This window comes from Staurois parvus, unplaced genomic scaffold, assembly GCF_062004578.1.
Source record: "Staurois parvus isolate SC_StPar_1 unplaced genomic scaffold, SC_StPar_1.0 ptg000052l, whole genome shotgun sequence".
Taxonomy (NCBI): Eukaryota; Metazoa; Chordata; class Amphibia; order Anura; family Ranidae; genus Staurois; species Staurois parvus.
Window position 1 is genome coordinate 361,045 of NW_028317848.1, and position 22,827 is coordinate 383,871.

Consider the following 22,827-nt stretch of genomic DNA (forward strand, 5'->3'; position numbering starts at 1 on the left):
TGGTAGTGTCATGGCGTGGGCATGTATGGCTGCCAATGGAACTGATTCTCTTGTATTTATTGATGATGTGACTGCTGACAAAAGCAGCAGGATGAATTCTGAAGTGTTTTGGGAAATATTATCTGCTCATATTCAGCCAAATGCTTCAGAACTCATTGGACGCCGCTTCACAGTGCAGATGGACAATGACCCAAAGCATACTGCAAAAGCAACCAAAGAGTTTTTAAGGGAAAGAAGTGGAATGTTATGCAATGGCCAAGTCAATCACCTGACCTGAATCCGATTGAGCATGCATTTCACTTGCTGAAGACAAAACTGAAGGGAAAATGCCCCAAGAACAAGCAGGAACTGAAGACATATATATAAAATGCAGCGCTTGAAAAAAGTGAATATAAAAAGTGAATATAAAACACAGTCCAGTGAAAAAGGTGCTCCGTATATCCTAGTGCAGATGGTAAGGATTTACACTAACCAGATAGCGTAAAATTATACGCATATATATATGTATCTTGTGAAGTCCCCTTCTCCCCTCAGATCTGGTCAGATGAATAGCCAGGAAAGGTAGATCTGGTCAGATGAATAGCCAGAAAAGGTAGATATCCTACGCCCTCTTGTGGTGAAACAGCAATCCAGCAGATCAAACAGAAAAGACCTTCCTTCACAGGAGTAGATAAGGAAATCCTTTGGGGCTGTGAAAATTGAGGAAGCTCCTCACAGGGGACACAGGATAACACTCATAGTGTAGTAGGTAAGGTTTTTAATGAATAAAGCATCAACACAATGAACATAGGGTACAGACAGGTGTAGGTGAATACACTGACCCCCTGGGATTAAAGACCCACCTCTGAAGAAGTGCGTGCGCACGAAACGCGTCAGGTGGACCTAGGACGCCGTTGACACTAAGCCGCCGGTGCCACGAGGAGGCCCGGCGGCCATCTTTAATCCCAGGGGGTCAGTGTATTCACCTACACCTGTCTGTACCCTATGTTCATTGTGTTGATGCTTTATTCATTAAAAACCTTACCTACTACACTATGAGTGTTATCCTGTGTCCCCTGTGAGGAGCTTCCTCAATTTTCACAGCCCCAAAGGATTTCCTTATCTACTCCTGTGAAGGAAGGTCTTTTCTGTTTGATCTGCTGGATTGCTGTTTCACCACAAGAGGGCGTAGGATATCTACCTTTTCTGGCTATTCATCTGACCAGATCTACCTTTCCTGGCTATTCATCTGACCAGATCTGAGGGGAGAAGGGGACTTCACAAGATACATATATATATGCGTATAATTTTACGCTATCTGGTTAGTGTAAATCCTTACCATCTGCACTAGGATATACGGAGCACCTTTTTCACTGGACTGTGTTTTATATTCACTTTTTATATTCACTTTTTTCAAGCGCTGCATTTTATATATATACTATTGAGGGACTTTATATGCGTTTTTCCTGTATGTTCAGCTGCTGCCAATACTGATGAGCGCTTACTGTATATTTTATTCTATATCAGGAACTGAAGACAGTTGCAGTAGAGGCCTGGCAGAGCATCACCAGGGATGAAACCCAGCATCTGGTGATGTCTATGCGTTCCAGACTTCATGCTGTAATTGACTGCAAAGGATTTGCAACCAAGTATTAAAAAGTGAAAGTTTGATTTATGATTATTCTGTCCCATTACTTTTGGTCCCTTAACAAGTGGGAGGCACATATGCAAACTGTTGTAATTCCTACACCGTTCATCTGATTTGGATGTAAATACCCGCAAATTAAAGCTGACAGTCTGCAGTTAAAGCACATCTTGTTCGTTTCATTTCAAATCCATTGTGGTGGTGTATAGAGCCAAAAATGTTAGAATTGTGTCGATGTCCCAATATTTATGGACCTGACTGTATGTTATAGATGTTGAGGAAGGAGAGGTCAAGTGTGATTGTTAAATTTAAGTGGAGTGTTAAATTTACCTGCACCTGCTGTTCCCTTAATATCAATTACTGCATGACCCTGACCATTTTCAATTTTCCTTTTGTAAATGTATGTCCTGGTTCAGTTGAGTCCATTTTCTCCCTACATGTAAACTTTATGTAAATCAAAAATAAACACCTTTGAAAAAAACATGTATCATCACTATAACCTTGTAGATTTTGAACTTTATTTTGGAAACCCTGCGGTGCAGTGCTAAGTTGAACCCCAGTGGAACCATAAAATCACAGCACATAAAAGAGTGTGCAAGGGTATAGTAATGGACCAACCTCCAAATAGGTCGGGCCTCAATCTCTGAACCCCCCAGGATGCAAGGCTCCTGACAGGAGCAAGGCACTTTATGGTCTACTTAGGGTGAAGCCTGGTGGACTCTGCTCTTTAGGGATCTGCCAAAGCAGGTGCTCTAAGTACTTGGTGAAGGCTCTCCTGAAGAGGGACCCCTAGCTGGGAAGAGGAAAAAGAACAAAGGCCAGGGCAGGTCTTGACAAACACATGTGGACACTGGTGCGTTGACCCTAGCTCCTGAGAATTCTAGCAGGAAGAACCTTTTAAGGCATCCCCCAGCTCTTTCTTTTCCCACAGCCATTGTGTAAGGGAATGTCACTTCTTTTGCTGCATTCTGTAATGTACTATAATGGGCTCATACGATAAATGCTGAAAGGGGCAGAATGCTAAGTGAAAATTTCAGTACTCCATACTAACCAATGAAAAATTCATTTGACTGAAGTCAGTGCAGTGCTAGGTGAATCTGAATAATTGCTATGGATACTTCCCTTTGCATATAGTTTTTTTGCCGCTGTCAATGGAGATTTCAGTGGTGAGTATCATCTTTTTGGGTCGGTGGAGCTGGGAACCTAAGCAGAGAAAACTTACTACTGGGTCCACTCAGAACTGAAATATCTTAGAAGAGGATTTCAATACGTCAGTTGTTATATGTATCATAACTCATTCCCGAATCACAAAATAAGATTTGCACAAATCCCATGAGCAGTGTAATCAGATTTATGGAATTTGGCTACTTTACAACCACACTTTATTTTCAGGTACAATGATAGAGTGCTTGCATGAAATGAGAATGTGATACATATCCTTCCCACGCAGCAAAACCACGCTATGCCCAGAAGCACCCAGAGCTGGTTAGCAGTTCTGTTTTTTATTTTTTTATTTTTACATGCTTTCGAAAACCTCATTAAAAATCAATGGAGAGTGTGTCCTGATTTGACACTCAACACAAGACAGCATTTTGCTTGGATGCATCTATTTATTTCAACACTGACTCTGACCTCATGTTTTTATTATCCCCTGTTCTGCCCCTAAACTGGTTGACAGCTCATCACTGTATGTCAGAGATGAGGAATGTGAGACAGCGGCATCCAAAATCTCTGCTATGACAAGCACCAGACCACCGTACAGGGAAACTGGATGCACTACCAAGGTCATTTGTACGTGGTGAAATCAACTTACCGCTTCACATTTGGGAATCAAATCATCAGTTGTTTACATCAACTATTTACATGACAACTTGCCAAAACGTTGTTTCACCCCGAGATTGACACTTTCTCTCTAGCTGGACTATGATCACATTTTGGCACGGTGAAGCGCGTTATCTTTACAATCTAAAAACCCCAGTCTTTGCCGCCATGTCGGCTGTTGCCTAACTACGACTTGCAAAATATCCATCCTGAACCCCAACAAAGTGACTTGATGCTGGACAATGTTTTTGGAAACTGTAAACTGTACACGCAGTTGGTCTTATGTAAAACCTTGTGAAGAGAAGAACTGGAAGTGCTGTCTGCAGGAATTTCATTCTCTGGGGTTATCCAACTATCAGCTAGCTGGCCAGGCTGTGCAATGAACAATAGACTGTCCTCATTTACATTTGTGATACACAGAGAGAGGTTACTGAACTTAAAATGATCCTTGAAATTTAAAAAACATCTTTTGCATTTACCCTGCTCTCCTACACATTTGTTGTAAGCTGTGTACCCGAGCAAGAAAAGTACATTAACATGCTTATTTAAAGCTGCATTCCAGGCACACAGCTAAAACAAAAAGGAGAGCCACTTAACCTGCCAGAGGTTCATGTTTCTGTACATCCCCATCATACAGCACAGCCAGGCAGATGACACCATTATCGGTATGGGAATTTCTGTGGTGTCCTCTCTCTGCCACCAGCCTGCAGACTGGACAGTGAGGGAGCATCAGCAGACTAATGAGAGCATCTTTCTGCTCAGTCTGCTCTTCTATATCAGCATGTTCCTTGTCGACACATATTTTCATTTTTGTACTGATTTTCTCCCAGTCTATGTGCTGCTGTGTAGGGGATCCACAAGTTTAATGCCAAGTCAATTTCAGACACCTGCATATTTAAAGTCATATTAAACCCTCAGTTTTTAAACACTTTCAGCAGCTTATTTTATCAGTTACTGAAAATGCAGATTTTTATATTCTAATATTTGCCTATGCTTCAGCTAAAAAAAATCTATACTGGACGAGGGAGCGTTTCCCTATCCATCCATCCCTGACCATCTGGCCAATTGATGAATCTAAAATATATAACCTTTATTCAAATATATTAAAAATGTATGCTGAGCTGTAATTAATGCTTATTGGAGTGGAACTTACTGCATACAACAATATGACTGGATACCATTACAATTATTTACCTTACATCCAAATGGTTAATAACACCAGACCAAATCAAATACCATACCGTTTTAGATGAAGTGATGGCATAAAAAGAGGCACTGTAGTTTGATCATAAGCCTATCAGCTTGAATATATTCAAATAGGGAAACGCAAATGGTGCCTAGGGAAACGCACCCTCGCCCAGTATAGATTTGTTATTTGCCAAAGATGATGATTTACAATTAGGGCTTAGTTCAATAGTTAAATTATATGCTTCAGTTTAAGCTGGCGTCATGAACATTGCTCCAGGTTTCCCATTTCAAGGTAGCTCCTTCCTCTTGCAGACTCCTATAGAGTCACCATTTGAATGCAGGGACTAGAGAGTGTTCCCCATACTGTGTGCAACAATATTAACACACAGCCCCATATCCTAGGGTGGCAAGCTACTGCTCCTCCCTTTCCCTTCACCAAGCTAACAGACTGTGCTGTCCACTGTTAAAGCAGTAGTAAAGCACATTTTGACAGACTTAACAGTGAAATTAAGCCTTCCAGAGGTGCGCCGTAATCACTTTCATCTTAGTACAGCCTTCCTTTCGGGTTCGTGCTCTCTGGCCTGGCCATGTTGATGACACTCCCATACATATGCACAGGAGTCAAGATCAGGGGATGACACTCTGAATTGACAGCACACTCAGTGCGCTGTCATTGCAGAGCACATGCACCAAGTTCAGCATATATTCACTGTACCTACAGGTAAGCCATATCATACCTTAGGGAAGCTTAGCTGCTTTAACTGTTTCCTGTGAAAACGGGTGCTTCAGGGAAGCAGCACTGAGAGATCGGAAGCCTGCAGCATTGAAAGGTGTAAACTGCACGTGCTGGGGTAAAAATTGTAATAAATAGTTTACTGGGGAATGTTTATTTTATTGTGCTCAATGTGTTAAGGTAAAAACACTAAGAGCTTAATACTACTTTGATGATTTATCATAAATACATAGATGCATTATTTGTCTCTTTTGTTATGTCAGTAAGCTCCCGTGGAGCTCTAGCTCATTTTAAATTGTTGATTTCTACCTTATCAAAAAAACAAACAAAAAAAAATTCAACTAAAGCAGTGCTGGAGTCGCTGGTTCGAATCCCAACCACGGCACCAGCTGCTTGGAGTTTGCATGTTCTCCCTGTGCCTGCGTGGGTTTCCTCCAGGTACTCTGGTTTCCTCCCACTCTCCAAAGACATGCTGGTAGGTTCATTGGATCCTGTCTAAATTGGGCTTAGTATGTGAATGTATGAATGTAAGTTAGGGCCCTTAGATTGTATGCCCCTTGAGTGTTAGGGACTGAAGTGAATGTACATTATATATGTAAAGCGCTGGGTAAATTGACGGAGCTATAAAAGTACCTGAAATAAATAAACTAAAGAGTGACTAGTATAGTTAGGAACTTGTAAAACTCTGGCATCTGGATGTTAGATGTTTGGGCGAACAAGGTTTTATTTTTTGTATGTCACTTAGACTTCCTGCCAAACACCTTTACATTGTATTGCAGTTGGCAGTAACACTACATAGCAAGGTAAAGTCTTCAATACACCTGTGCTTTGTCCAGGTGGATTAATTTAACTTCTGTGCTCTCCAAATACATGAACACACCTTCCCTTTGCTCCTTTCATGTAAATCCTCCTTCCCTTTACTCCTTTCATGTAAATCCTCCTTCCCTTTGCTTCTTTCATCCTTTCAGGTAAAATTTTCCTGTAAATTGCTGCTTTTTGAACACGAAAATGTCAGGGGGAGGCCCTGATCTAACATCTCTTCTCTACTACTTACAAATGGCTTCTCAGGGATGCCTCTTTGCCACCCTTACTCTACTTAGACCAATGGGAACTCAATTTAGGGATCACATTAACACTGGAAGCATGCACAAAAATACTTACTGTGTCTTTAAGATCCTTTATGTGTAAAAAGTACCAAGAATCAGAGTATATGATTATGACCTATTGGTATTGCACTCCCTCTCTCTTGCACGCTATTCATCCTGCAGAGTCAGAGCTACGCTGGAGATGCAAACAGAGCAAAGGCGACCTATTTCCTATATTCTGGCCACGTTTTATAGCAATTCAACACTTCCAGGAGTGTCAAAACCCTCACGATACAATGAGAGATCTGCTCGCTCCTGCTACATGAGTTGTATATGTTTGTGTGCAGTTCCCAGCCCTCCGGCATGTTACGCCTATCATATGACATCAATGGGGCTGACAGCGGGAGACACACACCAGAAAGCTAGCAAGAGCCACCGCAAAATTGCCAGTCATACCAAGCCCTTTACTATTTGTTCTGTCCTGTGACCATTAGAGGCTATGATGTCTGATCTTGTTATTGTATTACTAAGGCTAGCCAGGAAACAATGGTAAGAGAATAAAAAATAAGAAAAGTATATATATTATAACCCAATAATATCCTAGGAGTTATTCCTTCCACCTCTCACCCCCACAAACCAACCCATAACTACTCCTCAATTGCTTTGGCACTATTAAGATGTATTTGGTCCTGCAATTTATTTATTTATCTATTTATAACAGGTATTTATATAGCACCCACAATTTATACAGCACTTTACATTCATATCAGTCCCTGCCCTCAAGTGGCTTACAATTTAAGGTCCCTAACTCACCACTAGTGTCAGTATTATAAAATATTTTTTATAAATAAAATTTATTTTATTATTTTTTTGTAGGAGGGAGAGAGAGAGAGAAAGAAAGAAATAAATAAATCAAGAGAAAGAAAGAAAGAGAGAAAAAAAGAGAGAGGGAAAAACAGAGAGAAAGAGAGAGAGAGAGAGAGAGAGAGAGAAATAGAGAGGGAGAGAGAGAGAAAGAAAGAAATAAAAAGAAAAAGAAAGAAAAAGAGAAAGAAAGAAAGAAAGAATGAAAGAAAGAAAGAAAGAAAAAAATAGAGAGGAAAAAAAGAGAGAAAGAAAGAGAGAGAGAAAGTGAGAGAGAGAGAGAGAGAGAGAGAGAGAGAGAGAGAAAGAAAGAAAGAGAGAGAGAGAGCGAGAGAAAGAAAGAGAGAGAGAGAGAGAAAGAGAGAGAAAGAAAGACAGGGGAGATTATACACAAGGCTGTAGGGGAGTGTGGGCAGGGCAGACACAGGAGGAGAGGGCAAGAGGAGGGGGGGGGGGGGCAGAACCTGCTTTCTCTCCTCCCCTGTCTGTTGTGGGCAGGGAACTGTCAAGCACTCAGGACAGAATATGCTGACAAAAGCTCCGCAGCAGCTGCAGGGAGAGGGGGAACCCGGCGGCAGCACTGCAGGAGATGAGGGGAGGGGACAGATGGAGCATATAGGAGATGGATAGGCACGGTGGCCTGGTGGCACATAAAGGAACAGAGAAATGCATGGTCCAGTTCCTCTATGTGTCGCACGGCTGCCCCTCTTATCCAGGCGGCCCCGGTCCACCTGCAAATTGCCCGGTGTGCCCTATGGCCAGTCTTTTGAGTGTTGGAAGAAATCATAGTATCTGGAGGAAACCCACACAGACACAGGGAGAACATACATAAAACATATTTGAATTTGTATATAACCAGTCCTTTGACAGGCAGCACTTGCTTGCATTACAAATGGGAAAGCAAAAGGGGATTCCAGGTTACTGACAAAAGGGAGAAGGGTTGACTACTGCATTACGGCAATGCTTGGATGTAAACCGGACCAGGTACTCTGTGCTCCCTGTGTGCAAAAGATTAATTTTCAGTTTTGACTGAAGTGTACCTTTAAGCAAGGATAATTGTTTGGGCCAAAGTTTCGCTAAGTACAATCCCAGCTCTGAGCAGACCTTTGCTATAAGAAATTTGTTTTTTCCCCGAGAAACCCTCATTTTTCATTGCCAAACAACTGTTTTATTTCATCTCCATTTGTGTAGAAGACTGACATCCTGCTGCTGATTAGATCTCCTACCAGCCCTTGCTGCAGATTGGTTTTGGCAGGGTCACCATAGGACGGATAAAACCATATGACTGGTGGATGCTTAGCTCAAGAACTAGTCAGCACCACTCCTTGTATCTCTGTGCTATAGGTTATATCAGCCCCTCACAAGGCGCTTTTCACACATGTTCCAAGAGCTGAAGTGTCTATTAGGCAGCAGAGGAATGCAGTGTATCTGTTTTAGCTTTCTACTTACCCAGTGTATTAGACAATTACGCCTCATTAAGGAACTGGCATGCACATATGTCTGCTTTGTCTCAGCAGTGCTAACCATTGCCATGTCCTGCAGAGACTTCTGCATTGTGATCTTTTCTTCCGAAGAGCAGACAAAACCGTTATGCAATGATCTCAGCAAGGAGAAATATGTTAATGTACGGCTGTTTTTTATTCAACTACAAAATCACTGGTTACAAATGGCTTTTAGTTTCTTTGACACTTTTTCATTATGGCCATAGATGCTCCTGTGAAACTTCATACATTGAGCTAAACAGAGGGACCAAGTAGCAGTAACAGATGTTGTAAAGTAATGTTATAGGTTAGAGATGTAGGATCAAACGCCAGAGCCTGTTCGCTGGTCTCCAGCCGTGGATCAATGACAACCACACAGCTGCGCTGTGCAAGTTTACGAATGTAACTGGAGAGACGTTAGAGAAAAGTTATTCTGATCAAGGATCAACACTAAGCAACAAGTAAAATCAGTCTGTAAACTGCTAATTCTGTCCAGGAAATATCATAACTGTGCTTAAGTCAGAAAGTCTGCTCAATGTACCTTTAAAGCGAACCTGGCAGGGTTCATAAAGTGTTTAAACTGACCATACGGCTGAAGAAGTGCAGGCACCACAAATGCAACCTTTGACTGCATGCCTAGGGAAGCAACCCATCCTGAGCGCATACTGAATAGAGGCCTCAACCTGAGCTGTGACTGATTAGCTGCGCTAGACCTTACGAGTGCACTGCTTAGTCCGCATTATTGACCACTGGTACACTGACTTGTAGGTGAAGGAAGGGACATAACTTCAAAGTCATAGCTGAAGGAGAGGCCGAATTTAAAACACTTCCACCGTATTAGCTTACTTTGAAATCCCAGAGAGGTTCACTTTAAATTGTCTTACATAAGCCAATGCGACATGTCCCTGCCTCAGCCCTGGTCACATGGACCACGAAGACGTAATATACAGAAACTGATTGGATGGACCAAAAATAGTGGGTTTTTTTACCTCTATTTTTCCTTTATATTGGCTTTTCAAATCTACAAATGCAGTACAATATAGAGGCTGGATAAAAAGTTTAGTGTAGCATAACACTGTTGGTAGTAAAATAGTTGGGCAGCACAGTGGCTAAAAGGTTAGCACTTCCGCCTGGCAGTACTAGGGTCATTGGTTCGTATCCCAACCACAGCACCACCTGCCTGGAGTTTGCATGTTCTCCCTGTGCCTGCGTGGGTTTCCTCTAGGTACTCGGGTTTCCTCCCACACTCCAAAGACATGCTGGTAGGTTAATTGGCTCATGTCTAAATTGGCCCTAGTATGTGTATGTATGAATGTAAGCTAGGGACCTTAGATTGTACGCCCCTTGAGAGTTAGGGACCGATGTGAATGTACAATATATATGTTAAGCGCTGCGTAAATTGATGGCGCTATATAAGTAGTTGTAGTAAAAGTATAAATTAATAAAATAGTACAATTTATTTAGAGATGTACACAGCAGGGCAATATGAGGGACAACTGAGGCTGCACGAGGGACAGAGGGATTTAGTCTCAAATGGGACTGTTGAGAGTTATGGGTTAGTACAATAGTACTGGGCATATTCCTGGTGAATGTGTTTTAAAATATAGTGACTGATTAAACCACTAGTGAATGCTTGATGAATGCCATACTCTCTGCTTTATAAATATGCCCCTATAACTCAAATGTAAGATTGCAGGAAAATAAACATGTATTTTATTAAGAAATTCATCCACATTTAAATTCAGGGACATTCTGGGTAAAATAAAAACCTTAACCTCTCCAAGGAAATCAGTAACGGTCCTTAGCCATGAAAAAGATACACAAGGGTGTTTTGCTTGTCCTTCCACGTGCACCCAAATAAAGTGGTAGGAAGGTGGGAACCCCTTTTAGTGTCTGGCAAACTTGTCTCTGTCATGCTTGCTAGTAAGGTAATTCAAGCGGGAGGGAAAAAAAAAGTTTAAAGCGAAAACTATTAAGACACTGTCAGGTCTAATCAGCTTTTAGATGGAATTTCATTAATGTGTGTGAAAATCAAGGTTTAACATTAATTGGATCGGTGACCCATAACTGGGTCCTGAATGATGGTACCAAACATAATACTGTGCTAATTAAGGACATTTCTTCACCATTGATCTCCGGGTGCTGCATGCTTGTCAGGTCAGCTCCACTCACAGGGAACTTTGACATCTGTGAACTAACCCATCCTCAATAGCAGCGAGGGCAAGCGTCTCACTTCATCCGTAAGACATTAGCTGGGGATTAAGAAGGCTTCCACAAATATGTTAATTAAAAGACTCTGTACATGATCCTATATCAGGTGACACTACCTTTTTGTCAGCTTAAAGGGAAATGATCACATAGCATCAGAATGCATTCACTATGTGATATTAAAGGAGGACTACAGTCAGAATGAAAATGAGCAGTACCTATATTCTCAAGTAATGTGTATAAATGTATAAATACATGAGTGGTTCATATAGTGAACTCGGTGTAGAGCTATTCACCCTGAGGTCATCACAGAGGACAAGGGGGCACTCTTTACGTCTGGAGGAAAAGAAATGTAATCTCCAAACATGGAAAGGTTTCTACACAGTGAGAGCTGTGACAATGTGGAATAGACTCCCTCAAGAATTGGTTCTGGCCAGCTCAGTGGATTGCTTCAAAAAAGGCCTGGATTCTTTCCTAGATACACAGAATATAACTGGTTACTAACATTTATAGGTAAAGTTGATCCAGGGAATATCCGATTGCCTCTCAAGGGATCAGGAAGGAATTTTTTTCCCAGCAGGAGCAAGTTGGATCATGCTTTGCTGGTTTTTTTTTGCCTTCCTCTGGATCAACTGTGGGTATAGGATTATAACTTTTTTTTTTCTATGGTTGGACTGGATGGACTTTTGTCTTTTTTCAGCCAGACTAACTACGTAACTATGTATTTGTTTGCAAATTTTTTTTTTTTGATTGTGAGCTGCATGACTTGCACATGAGTACTACTAATCACATAAATGTGTGGGTACTGGGGTAGTAAAGGTTCACTGGTGAATCAATCTACATTGTACATTATCCTAAATTGTAAGCTCGAAAGAGCAGGGCCCTTGACCCCCTCGTGTTTTGTTTTGTTACTGTATTGTCTCATGTTCTGTCCCCCACTATAATGTACAGCGCTGAGCAAACCTTTAGCACTATATAAATACTGTATAATAATAATAATAATGGCTAAATGAGGGTCCTGACCACAGAGAAGCAGCATAGACTCAAAGCCAGGTTTTATAACGGAACTTAAAGAGACCCTGTCATCATCATATTACGATTAAGATGTTATGTAGATCTACTTTCATTTCAATAGTTGTGATAGTCTTTTTTTTTTCATTTTTTTACTGCATACAGCTGCTTTTACCCTCTCTTCTGACACTTTTTGAGTGTCGGAGGTCCTGTATGCCAGCCTGAAGCACTCTCAGCAGATGGAGAGGCCTCACTTGATCTGCAAAGACTATCTTTGAAGATCACACAAGGATTCTCCAGCTCTTGCCAGGAGAACGGGTAACTGCAGGTCCAGGAATAGGGTGCTGTGGCATCAAGCTGGCACACAAAGCCTCCAATACTTCCAAAACATTTTAGAGGAACAGAAGAATGAAACATTTGTTTGAAGCATGCTATCAGCACCGAATGAAAAAGAAAGGCAACCACAGCAGTTGAAAAAGGAAGATTACAAAACATCTTAATTGTAACAACTCATTGGAAGGTAGTAAGGTCTTTTTTTTAAAAAAAGGACTGGATTACTTTTCTGGCAGCTAACAAAATTCAAAGTGCTAACAGGGCAATAGTTTAAGCAAGGGAATTGATCAGATAGCATTTGGGGATCAGAAAAGAATTCAAATTTCAAAGTTCCAGTAGAAGGAGCAAAGGAGTGGCCTAGAATAAAAGCCATCTGTGGTCCTAACTGGAAGCAAGCATGTCAGGGTAGCTCCAGAAGATCCTGTAATAAGTGAAGCCACCCTATAGGCAGTTTATAGTTTATGATTTGGAACTTGAAAGTATTTTTTTACGGCTAGAGACAAAAGCTGGACACTAAACTAGCATGAATGTGAGTTACATTTCTACATTTAGATTTACTCCTCAGGGTTTAATAACACTTTAAGAAGCTTACACTTAACAGCAGACTGCTTCACATACGTGCATATCAGTCTGCATATTTGCAATGTGCCCTGGAAATCCACTATCTCTCCACCACCATCAAACACCTCCTACATTTCATGGTTGGTTAGAAAGGCCATGTATTATTCTGAAAGGCTAACAATGAATAGTCAGGTCATATCTAGCGGCCATAAGGTCTAGCTGTTGTTTCATTATCAGAATGCCAGAAAGCTCTGCAAGAAACAAAAACTGATGCACATACACATGAAGCTGACTGCTAAATGTGCGCATTAGCTTGAGTAGATTCTAGGCACAGGAGGGCAAGAATGCCCAAATTTTGATTAACACTGCCATACATGTTTGCAGGATATATATACACACAAAGTCTAGTCACTATTCACAAATGCTCACCTGCTCGGAAGAGGGCACCTGCAGCATAATGCATGGCAAGGGCATGTATTAGCTGCCTAGCAGTGGTGAAGATTGGTCCACGTTCAAACACAGAGAAGGATAAGGGTGTGTGATCTGAGGCAATGTACAACTTCAGGGACGCATGGATGCTGACCAACAGGTTAACAGGTTGCACTGTTAGTCTTCTGAGTTTAACCGGGCTGACTAGTGCTGATGCATGTTGCCTGACTTGTTCCGGCAGCAAAGGAGTAAGCTTAATGCCAGCAACTTTAACTTGGCCTTGCAGCACTTTGTTGTCTGGAAGATATGTGTCAAATAGTGTTTTGATATAATAAACAAAAGTGTCCTCCACATAGAGACGAGAAGGCTTCAAATCAAAGCTCAGTTCATTCAGATCATAAACATCTTGCTCTACAGAAAGGGTAACAAAGAGCTTGAGGAATGAGGCTTCCTTGTATTCTTCTAGTTCTTTGGTAGACATGTGGAAACCTCCAGCCTTTGGCCATTTGGTATATTCACTTTTCTCCTCTTGGCAAACCAGCACAGGAAAGTGGAAGTGAGACTTGCTGTACAACTGATTGTCCAACTGCAAATCTCCACAGTACACTTCCAGGCTATAAAAGGTGGGCATGCCTGAGGTCATGTCCGCCTGCAATTCGCGGCAGGGCTGTCGTAGGTAGCTAGTGACCGGTGCCATCTGAAGGAACACATTATCCAGTGTCAGCCGGATGAGCTCAGATGAGGTTTTGTAGTTTGTAACATCATCATAAATCCCAACACTGAGCTGAGTAATGAAAGATCTAAATACGATTTTCTGGTTTTGAATCCTGATCAAAAGAAAGCAGAAGTTAAGCCCATACCCATAGTTGGAATATAAATGTATACACTCATTAAGTAATCAGCAGGGTGATTCATTTAAAGTATACGCCAATACAAAATAAAAAAACAAACAAAAAAAAAAAGCACATCCCAGCAATGCATGCACATTCCCTATGCTATATCGTTTTATAAAATCTGCACGTACATAAAAATATATTTTGATCTTTCAGAAATGCACTCAGTTCCCAAGTCCTATTGTGGGCTGACAACACACAGCTTTTTTTTGTTGAGTGATGTCAGCCTTCCCAGTACCTTTTGCAAAACTACTCAACCAATCCAATTCTCAGATCACTACAACATAAAGGCTAATCATTATGTAGTCTATGGTAAGAACTAGGAGGCTGAACAGCCACTTTGAAACGACACAGAAAGTGTGCAAAGGACAGCTCAGAATGTCTGATAACATCACCAGGTATTATTTACATTTGTCAAATGATAGAACAAAATACTTTAAAATGTACATTAAACAAACCAAAAGGGAGCAAATAGAAGCTGATTGTTCGGGTTTACATATACAGTGCTTCAATGTAATATGAGAGCCAAATGACTATGAAAAACAACCTGACTGTACAAAACGTTGACATCAAAGTGAATGTAAAGCTTTATTATTCTTTTAATAAAATAACTAACATGCCATACTTACCTGCTCTGTGCAACAATTTTGCAGAGCAACCCCATCTTCTTCTCCGTTTCCCTGCGGGCACTCCTGGCCAATGGCTCCCGCTGCTGTATCTAAGGAACAAGAGAGCCTCGGCTCTCGTACACATCTCTGGAACAAGATCAGGCTCAGGTATGTATTTAGGGGACTGCGAATGCAGTAAGGTAAAATACCTTCTGCCTTTACAACCACTTTATAATCAAATGAAAGCTACAACTGTGCCTTTTTTAACATATTGCCAAAGAAAAACATAAAATATATACTAATATACAAATATTATTAATAGATTTCTTCAGCATGCATAGCTACTTAAAAGGCTTTCTTGAATGTGCCTTTAATAGCACTCTACAAGCAATGCCCAAAAATTCCAGCATACATTACTTATATTTTACTGTATCATAGTGAGTAGTAAAATTTCATAATTCCAGAGAGTTAGTAAATCAATCTTGTTTCCTATGCCTGAAAAGAAATGTAATAGCACATAGTTGGACAAATGGTTTAAAGTCTAATTGAAGTCACAGAAATAGCTATGCAGTCAGACTTGTTGTATTAACACATATATGTGTCAAACACAAGGACCGCGGGCTGAATCCAGCCAACCAGGCCATTTCATATGGCCCTCAAAACTCTCCTGCAGCTTCCCAGCCCCGACCCCAGCTTCTTCCCAGCAGCAGCAAGGTAAGGGGGGTGCACTGGGATGTAAAGGATGGTGGGGGGGCTCTTGACATCTTATGCAAGGGAGAGTAAGGTGCTCCAGACATCTAGTCTTACAGATACAACTGGCCCTTTGAGGGCAACCATAATGCTGCTGTGGACCACGATGAGACTGAGCTTGACACCCCTGTATTACTATTTTATTAGTCCAAAACCCATATTCCTGTTACAGCAGTTGTATGGGGTATCAAGATATGACAGGGCAGTTCAACAAACACCAAAATCAGATTCACTGCTTTCAGTAATGTAACAAACTTGTATTATGGAGAAAGGCAGGAAATGTGTCTGACCAGGACAGCACATGTCAGTGTGAGAACTAGAAGCAGCATTCTCTAAAGGAAAAAAAATTACTTATTGTAAATCCTTTTTTTGGAATTCATTGAGGGACACAGGAATTCAGAGACTGTTGGGTTATACAACTGCCTACAAAAGGATATTGGCTGAAAAAAAAAAACTGTGGCCATGAAGTGTACATCCTGCATGCCTTCATTTTGTGTAAAAGCAGTACTAAGAGCATGATCACAGACATGGAGGGATGAGACAGGTGTCCCTAGATAAACTCCAAGAAACAGATTTTAAGGAAGGAACAAAAATTCCATTTCCTTTATCATTTATTGAAAGACACAGGAATTTAGACTATTTGGGATCTCCAAAAGCAGTTGAACTGAGGGGAAAACCTCTGGGTGTAAGGACAGTTTTTGGGTCCAGGCACTGCTCGCTGAGGTAGCCTACCTGCCAATTAAGTTTGCACCGTGGATGTAAATGGCATACAAGGCTGGAACATGAAGCCCTGCCCAAGACAGAATCCTTTCTATGTCTCTTGTTGCAGCGAGACTTCTGGTTATTCCCTGATGGTTGATGCACGCCACTGCCATGGCACTGTTCAACTGATTTCTTATCAGGTGACCTTCCAGTCAGGGCATCCAGCTTTGGAAGGGCAACCAAGTTGCCCAAAGTTGAAGAATGTTGATTGGCAGCCAAGATTCCTCCAAAATCTAAGAAATAAGGATTACCTCGAAGAAGGCTACTATCAACCCAGGACACTCATGCAGAAACAAACTCTCATGCAAGGAAAACTCTGGCTTGAACTATCTAGAGTGAGACCCAGATATTCCAAGTGATGAGTCAGTTCTCATTCTCAAGCTCATCCTCAAAAGTAGACAAAACTCCAGGTTGTCAGTGTCAGGCCCTTCAGTGGGTGCACTGCAAGTAACATTGGAACCATTAGTGGCTTGTGAGCAGGAGTCACCTGACACAGCTAGGCCTTAAATGATCACAAACCAGCTACTGGTAGCAGGAAAGGTACAAGTGGCCTGAGGTGACCAGGTCACTGTAGGTGGGTACCAGAAACGAAGAAAGGATAGATACACGTGTCCATTGCCATCAGAAGCAGCAATGGGGAGGAGCCTATTGAAGGCTGAATTGTGGGAAAGAGTGTAGAGCACCAACCATACTTTGAATAGATGATATCAGTCCATTAGCGTCAACCCTTTCCATAGTGAAGAGATGGAAATTATGGACTTTCAATGGTGCCCAGTTGCTCTAGTAATGAGTTACAATAGCTCCTGGTGCTCTGCCTTCTCACTAAGTGAATATGCAGAGGCAGGGTCTCGTCTAGGGCTGCACCATGACTCTGAACCCAGAAAGTGCTCTGTAACCAACTAACACAGTACACTGAGATCTAAAAGCGCCAAATGCAAAGCCCAATACTCGAATGTCACATGCCGGACTAGCCCCACAATTGTCCAGGAGGGTGTGGTCCGGCCTCCAAAGATAGTGCTGTGGAAATGCCTTTGCAGATAGACGCATATTGAAACCAGCTCAGGCAGCTTGTAGAGGACACTTGATTAAATAAAAAAAGTAACTGATTGAAGAAAAAATAGCTATAAAAAAAGTTAGAGCAAAGACAAGACATCCATCCTCCTAAGACACCAGCAAAAAACTAAGGCAAGCTGGGAGTAGGAGGGGGTTATACTGAGCTGCCCATAGGTTTTCATTTGCCAGTGTCCAATTCATCCTGTAGGTGGAAGTAAGACCCCTCAATGAATGAAAAAGAAACATATTTTATAAAGCATTTCAGTCACAAATCATAACAGGACTACAAAGGGATAAATAGGTGTGAGACCTCAATATGACTTTCAGGCTCCATTCACATCTAAGCCTAGTGTTTTTACAGCGATTTTTGCGTGTTTTGTGCATTTTTATACAGCGTTTTTAGATGTTTTTGAGCTTTGGCATTTTTTTTATTAGGCAATAGAGAAAAATATTGACTACTGCATCACTTGTTGCTAGGTTTTTCTGTTTTTTTTTTCATTATTATCATTATTAATTTATTGTTAAGGTTAGGTTAGGGTTAGGATTAGGATTAGTATTATATTTCTTATTTATTTATAGTATTTTATTTATTAATTTCTTTTTTCTTTGTTTTCTATATATTTATTTTTTGTTAGGGTTATGATAATAATAATAATAAATGAATAATTAAATGTAAAATAAATACACAAATATATTAAAATAATCATAATGTTTTGTAATAATAATAAATTAATAATAATTAACCAATAACCTTAACCCGCTACCTAAAAAAGTAATCAAATAATAATTTATTATTATAATTATTATTGTATTTTTTGCTCAGGTGTTTATTATTATTATTATTATTATTATTATTATTAATAATAATAATTTATTTCTTTTTTTTAAAGTTAGCGGTTCATTTTTATTTATTTATGATTTATTTATCATGATTTTTTTTATTTATATGTGTATTTTTGATTTATTTTAGTTATTTATTCATATATTATTACTTTTTTTAAAAAACATTTTTTCATTTGTGCAGAAAATCATGCAAAACGCACGCTAAAATGTGCAAAAGCGTGTCAATTGCGCATTTCTATTCTTTTCTATGGGAATAAAAATGTGCACATCTGGCCAATTTGAGCTACAAAAGTAGCTAAAAAACTTTTTTGAGCTTCAGGCGTTCTGCTCCAGGTGACTTGGAGTGGAGATGTGAACCATCTTCATAGAATAATATTGATTTTTTTTCCCCGTGAGCATTTTGGAGCTTTGCGCTACAAAACGCTCAGGTGTGAATGCAGCCTAAAGGGGATCTTCCGTCACCCCCTCAAAAAAAATTAAAAGTCAGCAGCTACAAACTGACTTTTCAAGAAAGGACACTTAACTGCCCAGGGATCCGATGCTGTCCTCCCCCGCCCGGTTCTTTGCCGGTCTTTGGGTCCCAGCGCTGGCATGTTTACTTTCGGAAACTGGCTGTGATGACTCCTGGCTTCACACTGCGCATGCGCAAACTTTGTGAATGGTCCTGCAGATTTCTGAGACCTGTGACATGTCCCAGAAGGCTGTGGGCAAATGGAAGGGGGGCAAACTTGGTAGCTGGGATCTGTCAAAACTAGACACATGCTCCCTTCCAAGAAAAATACGTTCAAAAGTGGGAGAGGAGGACGGGAGGAGTCAGAAAAGCAGCATCTACCCTTTTGGGTGAAGGTCCACTTTAAAGAGTAGAGTTTGTTGTACTCTTACTTCCTTTTATGTGTCTTCACTATAATTCTGGTGTCCTTGGTATCCAATAGATTATGGACCATGAGCATGACCAAGGAATCAGCAGAAACCGGCATAAAGAGAAGTAATAATACCACAGCACAATTCTGTGTCTCCACACTCAAACATATGGAGTTTCAGAATTGTATTGAATTGCCACCGCAGTACAGTTAAGGGTGGTGCTGTCAGATACACATACCTGTTGAGGCTTGTGAGAACAGGCCCAGCTCTTCCTTCAGGTGCTAGGGTAATGATTACGGCCCCGCAGTGCTGGACAACATCCACATATACATAGCCATGGCCCGTCAGAAAAACCACCTATTGGAAAGAGAATTATTTTATACAAGAGGCATATAAAGAACAAGGCCTATATCTTGACATGTAAAAGGAGGTTTAACTTTTTACATCGCAGAAACATTTTCTCGTCTGCATAAGTCAGATGTCAGAAGCCTTTCTCAACTACATCCCCATGGATGTATGCAAGTGAACCCGGGCTTCTGAAATGTCACAAATAATACACATTTATTTTGTTTAATAGCCCCTGTGCTGCAATATCCAGCAATGTAGGAGAGATAAAACAAAGAGGAATGTATAGTCCTGACATGTACAAACAGATGGCGATCTCACGTCAGCATTTACAAATTATGAGGGAACACCCCTGCCTAAAGATTTAGAAATCTTTTATGTCATCACAAAGCTTTTTCAAAGCTGTTTATTTTCAGCTTGAACAGTTTAAACTGTAATGAAACACCAAGTAGGAAAATATACAGACTGGGTTTAAACTTAAAAGGTACACTTCAGTCAAGATCGAAAACGAAGGCTTGAGATACATAAGGGGAACATAGCTGTAATATGTCAGTCCACTGCAGGGGCGGACTGACAACTCATGGGGCCCCCGGGCAATAGGGGATCATGGGGCCCCTGTGTCCTTGCCCAAACTCAAAAAAGTCTATGAAAAATGAACCGGGGCATCTCATGGGGCCCCCTACTGACGCCGGGCCCTCGGGCAGTGCCTAAGTTTCCAAATGGTCAGTCCACCCATGGTCCAGTGCAACGATCGTAATCTCAAAACCCTTTTTGCCTACCCAACTGTAATGCAGCATATGTATTCACAAACACACTCACTAAAGCCTGATGTATGAAAGAATCAGTACTAAGTAGCTCCTCAGAGCCTTGCGATGGACGCTTAGGCTCCACATGAGCATTTTATTATATGCTCAAATAACTCTAGAAAAAAAACGCTGGATGAAAAACACTGATAATAGCATTTCTGTGCCTGCTTGTAGTAGCGTTTAGGAGTGTTAGCATTTTATTGGCATTTTTACAGTACATGAAGAAAAAAAAAACTGGAAAAAGCTGTTAGGAGCGTTTTAAAGCTTTCAGAGTTTTTTTTCTGCTGGAAAAAAACTCCCAAAATACTCTTCAAAAAATTTTTTTTTTCTTCTCCTAAACGCTTAAGCTTGAAAAACACTTAAAATACACGTAAATAGCATAAAATAGTGTGTATAGACCCATAGGATAACACTACCAGCTTCTAGGAGCAGAAAACAAATGCTCATAATAGCTTATAGGAGCTTAAAAAATCACTAATGTGCACGGAGCCTACTCAAATTGAAAGGACAATTGCATCTTTGTTTTTAAAATCAATATTGTAATGTGCCTAGCACACTTATTATCCAAGAACTAGCTTGTTATCCAAGAAGTAGCTTGTTAATTCGCATCTGGCCACACCTACTCCTTCCCACTGCTTTCTGTATTTTCAGCACTGCCCTCCCAATGTGAGCTGCAGTGTCTGTGAGGTGGGATGTGTGAGACAAATGAAGGAAAATCTGGTTCAATTAGGATAGTTAAAGTAAGTTTTGTTTGTTTACTTTATGAGGATTGTGCATCACATAGTAACTGGATTTGGTACTTGCTAAGACTATCATACACAAGCCGTTAGCTGCTCACATTATCTTTATCTGACTATCCAGACTCCTGTGGAAATGCACCACAAATAACACGCTCCCACCCACGTCCTCTCTGTCCAGCTCACTTAGTAGCCGATGGGTGGACATGCAGAGAAGATTTAGCAGCATTCACACTCAGCAGCACAGAACTCAATACACCCTTCTCTGGCATTACACACTTAAGTGCCCGTTCACATATATGTAGATTGGTGGAGGCTTGAACCGCATCCAATCCACATGACAAGTGAAATAGCATTGTTTACATATGTCCGATGCACTGCCAGTGCGGATTCAGTGCAGTTTAAAAAAAAAAAAAAAAAGAGTCCTGTCCGATTTCTGAGCAGTGAAGTCCGGTTCAAGTGCAGATTACAGGCTATTGACTTCTATGGAAACCATTTCTAAACCTGACGTGTGAACAGGATAAAATCCTGAGCTGATCCAGTCCTGAACCTGATGTAAACCTGACCTGAACTGGCTGAATTAGCTGTGAAACCTGAGCTTCAATCCACACCACACATGTGTAAATCAGAACTAAGTGGAGTTCTTTCATAGGAGCTTCACCTCGTTCCTTCATAGGAGCTTCACCTCGTTCCTTCATAGGAGCTTCACCTCGTTCCTTCATAGGAACTTCACCTCGTTCCTTCATAGGAACTTCACCTCGTTCCTTCATAGGAACTTCACCTCGTTCCTTCATAGGAGCTTCACCTCGTTCCTTCATAAGAGCGTGGATGCTCATTTAGTGATGATTTAGCGATTACCTTTATTTATTTTTTATTTTAGCAACAGTGTTAGGTTTCTCTGACCATGGCAAACTTTTTGTTTATATGGAAAAAATGTATACTGCTATACTGCTGATTAATAAATTCGCTAGGCTCATTACAATATTATTTTTTAAAAACAAAAGTGAAGTCTTTAGCATAGTTGTAGTGTTTCCTAGGCAGTTATAGAAATTCGCTGATTAATTTGACCTGTTGCCTGACATTGCTATGTAGAATAAAACATACTGGAAGCGATTTTAGGAGCATTTCAGTATATAGCATTTTCTATAATTCCATGATGAAATTACCTACTTCACAGAAACATGGCGTAAAATGTACCGGTATTCCCCAAATAGTGGAGTCTGCAGTGTAAAAGACATCCAGAGGGAGATTTACTAAAACTGGCACACTCAGAATCTGGTGCAGCTCTGCACTGTAGCCAATCAGCTTCTAACTTCAGATTGTTAAATTAAGCTTTGACAATAAAACCTGGAAGGTGATTGGTTTCTATGCATAGCTGCACTAGATTTTTCACCACTGATCCCACCTCTGTTCCCACTTTCCTTGTAGTCTAATTTTTCTTCCTAAAAGTAACTTTTCCCCCTATTACATTCTCCACAATGTTAAAAGAACAAAAGCTACTTTCTTGAGATTTTTAAAAGGTAAAACAAAGTGCTCCCTATAAAGAAAATGCCTATTACTTATTTGTCCTTCTGTCTGTCCTACCAAACTCCACTGTTTTGTGTACATAATCTTGATGAAAAATCAGCATCCGACACTTCCTGGAGTGTCAGATTCTTGTGTCACCGGCTATACTTTTCTTTTTCATCTGCCAACCCCTAGGTCGCAATAGGGCACAGTAATGACCAAAGGTTCAGTACAATAAACCACTAAGCACAGTGGGGGGCCAGGTATCTGACACACCCGGAAGTCAGCTACATGCTGGAGGGCCCTTACCAAATTATTACCTCAA

At 40.7% G+C, this 22,827-nt stretch overlaps 1 protein-coding gene across 1 annotated transcript in view; it reads right to left on the minus strand.

The window, feature by feature from the left end:
- The window catches only part of VPS13B (vacuolar protein sorting 13 homolog B), a 1,305,797-nt gene that overhangs the window by 47,954 nt on the left and 1,235,016 nt on the right, over positions 1-22,827 (minus strand). Inside the window, exons 55-56 of the mRNA XM_089666424.1 lie at positions 19,347-19,465; positions 13,339-14,165 (exon numbers count right to left, since the gene is read on the minus strand). Of these exons, the coding sequence (XP_089522550.1) occupies positions 13,339-14,165; positions 19,347-19,465 (946 nt within the window). The remainder of the gene's footprint in view (positions 1-13,338; positions 14,166-19,346; positions 19,466-22,827) is intronic.